Below are 14,584 nucleotides of genomic sequence, written 5' to 3'. Positions count from 1 at the left end.
CCTAACTATCTGTCAAATACGATATTACTTATGTGTAATTTAATATTTACATAACTCACCTATAAACCAGCTACCAAACGAAACAACCCATATGAAAACAAGTGCACAGTATGGACTCCCCGGGTGGAGTAATAGAATAGTAATCCATTTGGTAAGCCCAGACATTATAGGTGGACCAGATAATTCCAAGCATGCACCAGCCCGCTACATATTAAAAGGACAAAGGGCCCAGTAATTTATTTGGGTCCCATGCATGCGGTCAAACTCAAAATTCTTCTTAGATTAGAAGAAGAATCGACCAAAAGCTATCTGTCTACATCTGTCCTAGCGCCTCAAACATTGAAAAACAAATGGCTTTGTATAATTATGTCTCAATCACAGAAAATAAGTTTAGATAATTAATTAAATAATCACTTGAAAATCTTTTTACATTTTTAGTACACTATTTAAGATCGATGCAAAGATATATATGTTCTCTCACATTATGCATGTCATTTTGCATAATATAGTGTTGGCAGTAGTAGAAGATATATTAGTAAGACGTCCATTCGAGAAATGCTGATCAAGTCAGTCAAACAACAAATAAAATAAAGAAGGCATGCATTGTGCCTTGAAGCACAAGAAGCATTAATCCAAAAGGTCAACATACATAATGTATATATATAATATATGGCCACCCGCGTGACAAAACATATTGTATAATCAATAAGATCGACGTACTATTAACTTTGATTTATACGAGGTAGATACATAATCGACATCGCTTTTCAGGTCCATTTTATAGTACGTCATATGATATTGTGCAGGTTATAATGCAGAATATGCGCGGAATAAAACATTTATAAATTCTTTTATCATAATCTGAAATAACAAGAGTAAATTAATCAAGGACCACTTTAATCTATCTATACATGTATGGATCTGCATTATATTGATCTTGTGAATGATTAAGTACTTTGACTAGACAACAAAAAGGTACTGTAACAAAATAAAACTTCAAGTCATCTTGCAGATGCAATTAATCGACATCATATGAACAAAAACAATATAATATACTAGCTAGCTTGAAAGAAGGCATGCAGATCAGTTTTGTTAGATATATATTGCAGTTAGCTAGCTAATTACTAGGCAATTCGTAGAGTTAACTATGGCCACCTCTTAAGTAGGCAATATGTGTATAATCATATTGGATAAGCACGTAGTTTTTGCAATATTCAATATTCAAATTGATAAGAGGACGAATTAAAGCCGTATTATGCGTTGAAAAATGGATTCAAGGACCACGCCAATTGCCATTGTCAAAGGTAAAGTGAACTTGAACTTGAACAAATAAAATAAGTTGCCAAATTCAAAAACCGTTATCCTAAATTTCAATGGAATTAATTAAATCACCAACCCCACCATTTGAATTTATTTTTTATCTGCTTTTCCTCCCCACCACGATTCCTCATTTTCATTTAATTAGAGTATTTTATAAGCGACGACTTCTACACACGTTAATTTCTTTCTACTCCAACCCCCCTTAAAATCATCATCCACCCGCATTGACTTATGATGGATGTATACTTTGTGATGTGACTCAGTTTTGATTTTTTTTTTTTTAATATAGAATAACAACTTAATTTTTCCTAAATATGGATAGTATAAGGAGATCTGATGCCCCAACCTTCTTGTAATTGACATAACAACTTTACCATATGTTAATAAGGGGAACAAAGTAAGTAGAGTCAAGTCTATTACACCATTCAAACATATATCGTTTCCATATGAATTTTTTATTTTTTTTCATTTACATATTAAATCTTAGTGGCATGCATGTTCTTTTTTGAGACGACTGACTTCAACTTTGATCACCAGAGAGTCAGGAATCGAACAAAAAGGTTAACTAATACATTAGTTGCTCTTGTCAACAAGTAAATAAAGTCTACATACAGCGGAATTTGATCTTATGCTGTGCAACTCCCTCATATATTTGTTTGTTTTGTATATATTTACATGTAGAGCGAGAGAATAGTGAGAGACACTATATGGATGCACGTTACTCATCGATCTGGCCAAAAAGAAAAAAGAAAAAAATAATATATTTAATATAATGAACTAATTAAACAAGAGAACAGATCCTTCTTGAATGGTCATAAGCTTGCGGAAGGAGCGGACAGCCATCTTTGCCCGTCGTGAAGATAATCGCTGCAATTTTCTGACAGACGCAGATCTCATGGAAACCCCAAGGCCTACTGTGGTCGTCGAGGTCTTGCTATTGCTTTGACGGCTTTGACTATAATCTGGTGATTCCGCATCTTCTACTTGGAGAAGCATGGGTGAAATTCGAGAATTGCTCTTTTTACTGTTCTTCCTAAACTTGCTTGGGCGTTTGACGTTTTTGTTGAGTTCCTCGAGAGCAGCACTAGCCTTGAGGGCAAGAGCAGCCATGTCGGAGGCACTGAGGCGATACTGAAGCTTGGAAGAAGGTAGGACGAAGTAGATCTGACCGGGGAGAAGCTGGTATTGGGAATCGAGAGAAGGTATGAAATCGTCAAAGTAAAGACGATCGGAATTGCAGATGAAGGAGGTGGAAGGCATGTCAATATTCTCTGATTGAAGAACTTGGGAGACGTTGATGGGAACGCTGTACTGACGGAGCTCTCCACTGATTGAGATCACGTAGGCCAGCTGCTGCTGCTTCTGATCGATGATGGCGGAACTCGAGGAAGACAAACAAGAACCCATTGGGAGGATGAGGATGAGGATGAGGAAGACAAGACGGGTTTGAAAATGAATAATGATGATGTTGTGAATGCGAAGGAGGCGGTTACCGTTCCCTTTTTATAAACGGATTCAATTAGAGGACGTAGGTACGCGATTTCCTATATTTTCTTAAAAAGCGGGAGTGGGCTCCACAACGTAACGACTCGACTCTTTCTCTCTTTGTTTTATGTGAAAATGAGAGGGGAGGGGCTAGATGACGGAAGTAACGGCGTCATTGCCTACAGTGGCCTATGGATAAAATTTGAACACGTGCCTCATTCACAGATTTATATGTTTGTGTCAGCTCCTACGCAGAAACACCTTTAGCCTGCCAGCTTGAACTCCAAGCAACCAAATATACAAGAGTGGACTTTAACATGGGAGTAACAATTTATATAGGAATTACAAGACTCTTAATTTGTCTTCTTTTGCAATTTGCTGTAAAGTATATACTAAGAAGAAGAAGAAGAAGGTGGTAAAAAGGAATTTTGACTTCATTACCACTTTCGCGCAAGTAACTGCTCTGTGATTGAATTGTAATCATTACATTTTACTATTTTAGATCCAATAAATAACGTAATAAATTTGAATGCGATGTGGAAAATTATATATAGCTGGTACTCCAATTGTATGTAATTTTGCATTGACAATGACAAAAATAGAATTATAAACACAAAATAGTGATCGGGTTAAATACCATATTTATTTATGGTGTTTCATTTCCATTCCAGAAATAGGTTTGGAACCAGCACTTAATTACAGAAGAAAATATATTAAAATTGATTATGAGTAGGGTCATTTTGCTAAACAACTGTTCGAAAGGAAAGAAATTAAATTATATTGAATTTTATACAGGTTTGGTGTTTTTTTTCGACTCCACTACCATTCACATTTGGCATACTCGATCCTGATTGAAGCAGTAATTAGGTTAAATTTTTTAATGCTTCAATTACGTATGTGGCTAAACAATTATGTTTTGGGGTCCTACGCATAATTTATGTCATTCCTGCTTCTTTTTTTTTTCTCCTCTACGTCATTCGTTAATTATGAATTAGTAAAAAAATAAATGTAAAAAGGTAGAGATAGCATAATATTCATCAAGTTGACCTATGTAATCACTGATGACGCTCAATACTAGTAACAAAAGCAGTGTAATTACTCAAACAGCTCTATTTATCTGAGTTTTAACAGTTTCATACAATTTTGTTTATTTCTTTATTACATTCATCTAATTATTTTAATAAACATAATTAACTGCTATTACTCGAACATAACAAGTTAAATCGAGACGTATTTCCTTGACCTTATTGCAAATTCAACTATACAATTTTCCCAATAAATAATTTCGTTGATCGCATTTATGTTTCCGTACATTTGAAACAAGTTACAGTTATTTTTTTCCTTCTATATATGACTCTGGTTAATATGTTAATTTTTTTTGTTATTTCATTAGAGTGTTTTGGAAATGAAATGGAACACTCGATGAGCATATTTATATGGAAAAATTATAAGAAAATATTATTCGGCAATCTAGTTTATAAAATATGAATAATAAAATATAGATAATATATATTAAATATATATAATATACATACTTGTACAAAACATATACAATTGAAGTGTGGATACCTATATATATATATATGGTTCGACCATGTTGATAAATTAGTTATCGCTATTAATATATGCTTCGACCATGCTTTAGTTTGCCAGTGGGACAAATATAAATCATTGGTGGTAGATTGGCCGGTTTGGACGGTCAGAATTGGTCTTGCAAATTAGGGGAGATCTACCCACGATACACTGCTGCTTCTTGTTCCCTAACCCACATCTTTGTCACATTAACCTCCTGCTCTTTCACATGTTAGGTTTCCACAACGCCTTACAAATAAACACCACCTCAGATACATATCAATAGCTAGGAAGACAGTTGAATGTATAAACTAATTCATTAAAAAAAAAAAAAATGGCATTTCGAATCTCCATCCTGCAATATATATAATAATGTACTATTGGTCTTGTCGGAATCGTTTTATTCCAGTCAACTAACATATTATTCTACACGCATATTGTAATATTTTGGGTACTAAACAATATATATGACCTTCCCTTAGACGCCACTACTACTAAATTGCATTACCATATATATGTATCAGTACTATTTTAATTAATGAAAGCCGCACGATGGCATGGTCTACTGACTACTGGACAGTCAATATGTATTTCTTTTATTGGAATTTCTATTGTGTGAGTATATTTTATTGGTACCCACTTGATTTGGTGGTTTCATAGAGAGATAGCGTATGTACTTATCGGTTATCTATAATAAAAAAATATTAGTATGTCTCATTTTAGTTGATCAGTTACTAAAAATAAATATCTCATATTCGTTATCTATTGACCTTTGAACGTATCTTTTTGTGTCCCTTCTTAAACCTCAACCTCAAGTTACAAAATTTACTGATATTCATACCTTTTTGTGCTCTGTTAGCAGAGGCGGACCCAAGGTTTGAGGGTCATGGGTGCTCGGGAGGTTCAAACACGCATATTAACATCCAAACCTTTAAGGTTTCGCCTGAAAATCAAAGCATCCAACTATCTTCTTGGTTTCATGGGTGCTTTTTTTAATCTTATATCAATTTTCATACATTTCTATATAATTATACCTCGTTTGTGTCGAATTTAATGGGTGTCAGAGCACCACATTTCTAAACCTAGGTCTGCCCCTGTCTGTTAGAGGGAAGTTTCTTTTTAGAATAATACTAAGTAATCTCGACAATAATGTTATTTTCAGATGTTCACTAATCCTTGTTTAAATTTAAAGTAGATATTTAGGTGGTTTGTTTTAATCGTATTTAATTTATTGATCAGAAACATGTTTGACATTTAACAGTATTCCTATGAGGTGCTGCCTTAATTGGGTCATCCTCCGTGAGTTATGAGCAACACTTGATCCAAATAGTGGAAGTGGCCCAACATAGAAACCCATCATAATTGGGCTCGGTCTAAAAGGGATTGGACAAAGGCAAATACTAATGGCAGACATATAGTTATGCACGTTCTTTTTTTTTTTTTTGTTTCCATTCGGTGTTCGGTGCCTGCATTGGAGTCGAGACTAATTCAGATCGCGTTTTGCAGGGCTCATTAAGGTGGCAGCGCTTCCAACAGAGTTTTCTCCATACCTAGGATCGAACCCTCGATCCCTGATTAAGGGTGGAGCAGCCTCATCCGCCGCACCACAACCATGTTGATAGTTATGCATGTTCATAACAAAGCGCATGCATGCAGCCTGTGATCAAAGCTAGAAATATGAAATAATGAGCTGATTTTGGGGTCATCCCAATTAATTAATTTTATCCAAAACGCACGGTCACAATCAGCCTTTCAATTCTAATAAAGAAGAAATGAGATGCCAGATTCCTCACGCTCCTTATTTCCACTTTTATTAACCTCTAGAGATTTTTATATGTGAAGATTCCAATCATGTAAACCTTTTCGTCCTAATACAACTCGCAGAAAATATATCACTCTTAGTTTACGTTGATATTTTCTGATATATATAAATAAAAGAATTCAAAGATTATACAACAACAACAATAAATTCAATCTATTCCCATATAATAGGGTCTGGGGAGAATAAAATATACGCAATCTATATCACTATCTTCAAAGATGTAGAGAGATTATTTTCGATAGGCCCCCGACTTAAGACAATTTCAAAAATTATAATTTAAAATAAATCTTAGACATGTCTTAATGATGAAAAAAAAATTAAACTAAATTATTTTTATCACTAAGAAAAGTATGTTGCGTTGAAAAAAGGTAAAACTTTCTCCGTTTCGAAAAGAATAACTTAGTATGAAATTTAAAAAAAAAAGAATTTTAATTTTTATGATCTTAAATCAAACTTATTTTAAATATATCAAAATATTTTTTTTAATTCCTAAATATATCATATGACAAGCTAAAAATAAAATATTATCAAAAAAGTAAAAAAAAAAACAAGAGAGAAGAAGAATCACACTATTGGACGGTAATAATGTTGGATTTTTTAAAGGGGGAAAGAGGACAAAGCCCCAAATCTCTATCCCAAATACTCATCCATCCATCCATCAATTCGATCGGTGCCTTAATACTAGTGTTACGTGTCCCCCAAGCTTCTCTCAATTTGACATGGATGCACAACACTTGGGACCCACCTCTCTTCTTCTACAACTTTCGTCCTTTTCTCATTCACTCTCTCTTTCACCTCTGACGTATTTGCCTACATAATACGTACTACTACTACTGTTGTATGTATCAAATTAAACTTAATTAATTACTGACGAACGCTTGTACGTCAATGGTTGGAAACTTGTTGCATCTTAAATCTACTACTTGTCAGTATTTCTGATGATACAGTTGCCTTACAGTTATTATATAATATGGAGATGCTTGCCAATTACGGTAGAATAATTAATTAACCCTCCCATGCATCTCTTTTCTAAGTTTGGAAGCGGTCAAACGATTGAGTTGCACGTGCGGCTTTGTTCTTTTGCATTCATTTTCATGCCCAAAGCCCTTTAATTTGCCACCATATCTTTACACGGACTTACGTGTCTCTTCCAACAATCGACATTCAACAAGCTGCCTACTGACGATCATCTTTGTGCTATTCCAGTTTGTTTGTAAGGCTTTTTTGCCATGTTAGTTAATACTGTATATAACATCCACCAAATTCTAGCTAGTTGTACTAGCTTCGCAATTACAATAAAAAGGAGGTAATTAGATATAGAAATGTACAGATATGATTTCCAACCCACAATATACACATCATTATTAACTTTCGAACTACGTATATGATCCCCCCCTATTCTTTGTTCCTGATTTCTTTAATCACAGCTGAAAGTAAAAGATTAACATATACAAAAGGATTCATTAAAACATAGATCCCTGTACAAGCATAACATAAATAGCTAGCTAAGTGCTAACGGCAACATACTCCTACTTTGTTCGTTCTACCTAATGCACATGCTTGTATGTATGTATATAGTTAGGAACTATATGTGTGTGTGTGTTGGACAGAGCCCTGTTTTAGTTTGATGACCCCTTAATTATTAGAAAGGGGCACGATGGGGAATGCCTTTCCTCCTGCTGGAGTTCCTGTGATTGTAGATTGGTGGTGTATCCGGAGACATACTGTATATCATGTGCAAATTAGCTGCTTCTTCTTCTTCTTCTTCTTCTTCACCATCAGAATTAGTAGTGCCCTCTTCAATATTCAGATGACGAAACCCAAACATTACTCTGTCGTCCCTGCGTTGCTTCTTCTTTGGGGTCGTCGATGATTCATCCGAATATTCAAACCCTTGATTAGTCTTCGCCTTCACTGCAAATGTCAGCTCTTCATCGCCTCGCCTAATACCATTCAGCTGCGCGCAGCCAAAATCACATCAATTAATAATTGAAACATTCTAACTAAGCACTCACTAATAATTTCACTGATAAAAGGAGAAGTGAACTTATTAATTACCAACATGCTCGACCAAAACTGAACACAGAAATCTCGACGTATATACTTGGAAAACAGAGACCATATATAGTTGCAATTCAAACGTTCCAGATTAATGTCAAATTCAATCAGCTACAACCATATTCTTGTTAACATCTTATCTATATATGGCAATGCAGCAGAGGTTTGAGGATGGGAGAGGAAGTTCTACCTTGCAGCCGAGGGAGCAGAATCTGAAAGAGTCGAGTAGGCTGCGGGCACAGATTTCACAAGTATTGGTAACACCCTTGCCCGGTCTGGGCTGGGGACGCTCATTAAGAAACACAATCTTGGCGCTATTGATAATGTATGTTTGAATGCAAGATATGTCTATGTATCTCTGAATTTCATTAACCCTCACCACATTATGGTACGACGATCTTCTTATCTACAACAACAACAAGAAGCAGAAAACGTTACACGCAGTCAAAGCAATAAATTTTAGAGCAAGTAGTAATATATATAGACAACACTGACTTGTACAAGGCGGTGGTCTTTGTGTTTGATCAAACAGTAAGAGCAAAGAGCAGTTCCCATGCAATCCAAACAATACATGTTGCATTCGCTCTTATTGGAATCAGCATGAAGTGCGCAAGTATGGAAGTAGCTGGCCTTGAGCAGCGGCTTCAACCAAGCCGGTCCAATTTCATCCTTCCTCACTTGACTAACCTATTCATTATTCCACACAACAAATTACACAACATAACTAGTGAAGACAGAAAAACTAAACATATAGACTAAGAATAAATACACATATGTGGTTGAAAATGAAGATTACCATTTGAATAGGAGTATTATATTGTGGAAGCTCCAATTAGAATATATTATAATGTGTTAGGGGGTGAGGGGGAGTAAGTAATTAGTGAGTTTGAAGAAAAGGTAGAATTTGGAAGAAAAAAGGTGAGGAGAGGAGCAGCTAGAAGATGGATAAGAAGGAGAAGAAGAAGAAGAATAAAACTTAAAGGTCTGGAGTTGAATAAAGAAATGAAAGGTGGAGGGTGAGGTGGAAAAGGAAGAGGAGGAAGACTACAAGGAAAGTGATTGAAAGACATTTCTAAGGCGGTCAGCTCACTAATCACTAATTGCTTCCTTATTATATTAAATATTAATAGTCACCACAATTATTTTACAAATTAAAAAATGAAAGGGATAATGATCCTGTCATGACAAAAATAGGATACTCCTATGATTATCACTCCCCATAATAAATGAAGAAATTTGTGTTGCTGCTTAAAAACAGAGAAGAAACGTAACGTGAGCAACAATTTTAACTACGCTAATTGTCAAAATAAAATAAAATATTCCTTTGTTGATTGCAATGACCCAACAAACTTCTTCTCTGGTTTAAAAAGCTTACAACATATATATCCCCCTCTTTTAAGTCTTTTAACTTGTGCTCACTGTTTAAGCATGTTTTTCACCAAATAGATACTCCCAGCCTCAGCTGTTTTCATATATTCATCAATTAACCTTGTATTTTCTAAGAATAAAATGAATGCTATTTCAATCCAACATCAATTAATATGTAGTTTAATCTTCTTAGAATAAAATTATTATGCATTATCAACAAAGCTTAAAATATTAAAAAGGCAGGCAGGTCGCTTCTCTTCACTTGTAGAGGGAAGGTCCGGGCATTTGGTTCAGAGTGAGTAATTTAGCATTCATTTGTTTTTCCTTCCAACCACAAAAATTGTCTTGTTTTTTTTTCTTTTAAAAGAAAAAAGGATTAATAAAATCATTTGCTTCAATAGTTGGACAGAAGAAGACGTCCAACAGTACTGTATCCAATCCAAGCCCTTTTGGGCCAACTAAATACTAAATAGAATGGGCTTTGTTCTCTTTCACTAAACCAGGATCTTAAATTAACAATTTTTGATGGCTGAGAGTCAACATATGTTATGACTGGATTGTATTTATTAAGTACTATTACTAATGTAACAGGAAACACCATAATGAAAAATTTGATGACCGATTCAATTAATTCTGTCATCCCAAACTACTGTTCAGAGGAAGAGAAGTTTTGGATTCTTATATATTTCTTGCCATGTGTTTCATTAATTATAATTTAAGTGCCCTTTACCACATTATAGGATGTCAAATACTATATTATTTTGCGAGTTTAGAACGTTACCATAAAAATAAAAAAAAAAATAAAAAAAAACCTCTCTTCTTTTAACCTTATGTCATGTGAACCCAACCCATCTCATGCACAAAGCTCACTTAACTAGTTTGCCTGTCGATAATTCCGCCCAGCTTGATAAAATTTTATATACCCGAACTGATTTATTCGAAGAGATATAATACAATAACAATAATAATAATAATAGCAGCGGTGTCTCTGAACTATAGTCTAGATTAGACCTCGACCAAATGTTATGACTTGTGTCATGCAAGTACAGTAGTGGACCCAAAATTTAAGAAAAGTGAGTGTTTACTGCAGAAAAAAATAAAAAATCACCTCAACCATGTTTGAACCTAAGCACATCTACCAATAGAGAGCTTTAAAATCAACCTAAATGCCGGTGCACCTAACCAACTTCTTGTTTAGTGGGTGCTTTTATATAATTTATGCCTATTTTTTAAAGTAATTATACCTATTCGACGTTGAATTTAATGGGTACTGAAACACCCAAAATTTATGTGTAGGTCCGCCCCGTGCAAGTAGATGCTATGTTGGTTGCATCAATTTAAGCGGAATGATTAGAGAGCTAATTACTCAAAAGATAAGAGGAAAGAAATGGGCGTCTTCATCATTTGTGAGGCCCATTTAATTATTACTAGTATATTTTTTAGGGGATTAAGAAACTACAAATGGCATATCCAGAATCAATCATACCATCCACCCAAATTAACAATAATGATCTTTAATAGTGGTTCCCAAAAGCGGAGGACATTTTACTGTATTGCACAGGAAGGAAAAACATAACAAAGCATGCATGATGCAACCACCATTAGCTACAGTTGGTACATTATTTATGCAGCAATATATTTATATTGTACTAGACAGAAATAGGAGTAATATATACTGCCTTAATTGCTAACAGACGAAAAGACCAACTGGTGAGAGCTTCTTTCTATAGCAGTGGCATTTAACTTTTATTCTTAAAAATGCATAGTTTAAATCCACAAACGGCTATTTTAGTGAATGAAAAACAATCACTAGAAAAAACAAAATGAAAATGAAAAGGGAAGAACAAAATAGCCATGTGAGACAATGTAACGAGTACCATTTACAGACAAATCCCGGTGGGGACTTGGTGGTCCCTCATCTCTCTCTCTCTAATGACCTTCAGGTCATTTTTTCATATTTATGCTTATCTTCACCGTTTGAGCTTCTCCATAATTGTCCCAAGTCATTTATGATTTGCTGGGACTGAGGATTAGGTTACCGAGCAGTTCGTTTGGTTTTTAGAGTCAATTCCTTGTTTAGAAGTCTTCGTTGGTTCCAAATGGCCATCGATTAAAAACTTCAGCGAAACGATCTCGGATGAAAATTTTGACTACGCCAGCATACCCAAAATATCAATTTTAGTCTAGGTAGACCTTTGGCTCGGGTCCCAATGCATCCGAGCTCATTTCGACCTATTTGTCGGAAAGTCAAAAAACCGAAACTAGGTATGTGAGCCCCACTTTTTGCCTAAACGACCTTGTATGGAAGTTTTGATGATTCCAATGAATTTGAATTGTGGTTTACACTCAAATTTCACTATTGGATCATATATTTTGGGTCTCAGATGAGTTTCGAGGGTCAAAAACAAGTTTTTGACTTTGCTGTCACAGGGTATCGCGTCTGTTCCCCGAAGGGGTCTATAAATAGACCCAAGATCGCGATTTTGGGGATTTTCTTTCACATTTGAGAATCTAAAACCCTAAATGGGTATGATAACTCGAAATTGAGTCTTGTGGATGTCTAGGGAGCTTGGTAAACATCTTTTATCATGATTATCATTCGGATTAAGGTAAGATTTCATCACTTTATTGGTGAATTTCATTGTTCTTGACCCAAAACCCTAATTTAGCTTAGGGCTTGATTTAGCCCAAATTCCCTTTGTTTACCCCCATCAATTGAGGGTTATGCTTCCTTGGTGATAGATGAGCATTGGGTTGACCTCGAAAATGCAATTTCCGTATGTGGGACCCACTTGAGATTTTTGGTGTCATTTTTAGACCCGAAGCACAATAGTGCAATATGGGTATCGTTAGACTCGTATTGATGAGTAGATTATATTTTTGATAGTGTGATGACATTTTGGGGATTGTGAAGTAAAGACGAGCATGTGGTGCTTGAAGTGTGATTTTGCGGTTTAGCCTTGAGGTGGACTTCTGTCTACTCTTCTTCATGGATGATGTATGATATACATTGCGTGTGAATGTGAATGTTAAGATTGATATTGGATAGAATGACTTACTATTGATTATACATATAAGTTTGGGGATTAGATGGGGGTTTTGACCCGTAGATTGAATTACTACCCTTGTAGAATCCTATTGTCTTCTCCCTAGATTGGATAAATTTGTAGCATGAATATGATATAATGCTATGCACGGAATATGTTTTTAGCATTTGAAGCATGATTTGTATATTTAGCCTTATTGGGCTAGTGTGATAGTTTTGGAACCGTAAGTTTGGTAGAGTTGACTTGAGTACCCTTATTTCTAGTCGAAGTTACTATCTTAGGCGTTAATATGGCTTGCTTGACATCTAGTGGATGAACTAGATACCTTAGCCTAGTTTGGAGCATAGTATGCCTAATTATGAAAATTATGGATTAGAAGTGGGATCATCCGGCCCACTTAGGCCAAGATTTGTGTTAGCCCTTGTGGGCTTAGTTGCGGATAGTAGACCTAGTTAAGACTAATGAGCCTTATTTGTGAGAATTACTTGGTGAATTGATAAATTGTGATGATTTTCGTCGAATTAGGATTAGTTGCCCATAGAGATGCATTTTTCTCTTTATTATGATATTTGGCCCCTAGAGATGCATTTTCCTCTTTATTATGATATTTAGCCCATAGAGATGTATTTTTCTCTTAATTATGATATTTTGCCTATAGAGATGCATTTTCCTCTTTATTATGATATTTGATCCATAGAGATACATTTTCCTCTTAATTATGATATTTTGCCTATAGAGATGCATTTTCTTCTTAATTATGATATTTTGCCTAAAGAGATGTATTTTTCTCTTTATTATGATATTTGGCCCATAGAGATGCATTTTCCTCTTAATTATGATATTTTGCATTTTCCTCTTAATTATGATATTTTGCCCATAGAGATGCATTTTTCTCTGAATTCTAATATTTGGTCCATAGAGATGCATTTTTCTCTTAATTATGATATTTTTCCTATAGAGATGCATTTTCCTCCTAGTTATGATATTTGACCCATAGAGATGCATTTTCTTCTTAATTATGATATTTTGCCTATAAGATGCATTTTCCTCTTAATTCTGATATTTTGCCCATAGAGATGCATTTTCCTCTGAATTACGATATTTGGTCCATAGAGATGCATTTTTCTCTTAATTATGATATTTTTCCTATAGAGATGCATTTTCCTCTTAGTTATGATATTTGGCCCATAGAGATGATTTTTCTCTGAATTATGATATTTGGTCCATAGAGATGCATTTTTCTCTTAATTATGACATTTTTCCTATAGAGATGCATTTTCCTCTTAGTTATGATATTTGGCCCATAGAGATGATTTTTCTCTTAGTTATGATTATTGAGCTTATAGAGACGATTTTCCTCTTGGTCATGATGCATAACCTATAGATATGTGATGTCTAATAGAGGCGATATGCTTGTTGATATTATGCCTCCTAGATGTGAGATGCCTCCTAGATGTGAGATGATTATAGATATGCTACGGTTTATAAATATGATTATTGATATGAGTTTCGGATATGTATATGGACCTAAGGCCATGATTATGATGTTGTGATTATTTCGGATAAATTAATGGGCCAAAAACCATGTTATGGTATTGATTAAATATCCAAGAAGTATTTATTATTGTGAATGATGTGATTGCGATTTATGAATATGAATATGTATATGTTTGTATACACATCTCTCCAGTATGAGACCGAGGAAGATGCGGTATGATGCTTATTATTCCATTGATTGAATACTGGTGATGGCATGCATAGGTTTGGTACGTTTATGATTATTTATCATTATAAATGATGTGATTATAGCCGAAATATGATCTTATGGTTTTTCTTCTTGTTAGACGGTTAAGCTATGTGGAAACTAGTTGTCTATTAGCTAACTATTGCACTTGATGGCTAGGAAGCTAAT

The 14,584-nt window shown here is 34.8% G+C and overlaps 2 protein-coding genes across 2 annotated transcripts; both read right to left on the bottom strand.

Moving 5' to 3' along the window:
* Positions 1 to 1,868: 1,868 nt before the first annotated feature.
* LOC107866742 lies at positions 1,869 to 2,843 on the bottom strand. Its single transcript, XM_016712698.2, has one exon. It carries the CDS (start codon positions 2,725 to 2,727, stop codon positions 2,098 to 2,100), a length of 630 nt encoding a protein of 209 aa, XP_016568184.1. The 5' UTR covers positions 2,728 to 2,843; the 3' UTR covers positions 1,869 to 2,097.
* A 4,797-nt stretch (positions 2,844 to 7,640) lies between these two features.
* Positions 7,641 to 9,196, bottom strand: LOC107869368 (protein RGF1 INDUCIBLE TRANSCRIPTION FACTOR 1). Its single transcript, XM_016715903.2, has 4 exons — positions 9,054 to 9,196; positions 8,753 to 8,944; positions 8,448 to 8,663; positions 7,641 to 8,156 (listed from the first exon to the last, which is right to left on the bottom strand). The coding sequence occupies exons 1-4, from the start codon at positions 9,054 to 9,056 to the stop codon at positions 7,842 to 7,844; spliced, it is 726 nt and encodes a 241-aa protein (XP_016571389.2). The 5' UTR covers positions 9,057 to 9,196; the 3' UTR covers positions 7,641 to 7,841.
* Positions 9,197 to 14,584: the final 5,388 nt, after the last annotated feature.

Source organism: Capsicum annuum, chromosome 4 (genome assembly GCF_002878395.1).
Source record: "Capsicum annuum cultivar UCD-10X-F1 chromosome 4, UCD10Xv1.1, whole genome shotgun sequence".
In the NCBI taxonomy this organism is placed as follows: Eukaryota; Viridiplantae; Streptophyta; class Magnoliopsida; order Solanales; family Solanaceae; genus Capsicum; species Capsicum annuum.
This window is presented reverse-complemented; position numbering and strand designations above follow the sequence as displayed.

Excerpts from the sequence above, each read along its gene's own strand:
- LOC107866742 (XM_016712698.2), bottom strand. The coding sequence starts at position 2,727 with ATGGGTTCTTGTTTGTCTTCCTCGAGTTCCGCCATCATCGATCAGAAG.
- LOC107869368 (XM_016715903.2), bottom strand. Across the intron at positions 8,664-8,752 it reads AAGACCACCGCCTTGTACAA|ATAAGAAGATCGTCGTACCA; the intron begins GTCAGTGTTGTC and ends TTGTTGTTGTAG. Across the intron at positions 8,157-8,447 it reads TCTGCTCCCTCGGCTGCAAG|CTGAATGGTATTAGGCGAGG; the intron begins GTAGAACTTCCT and ends GGCTGCGCGCAG.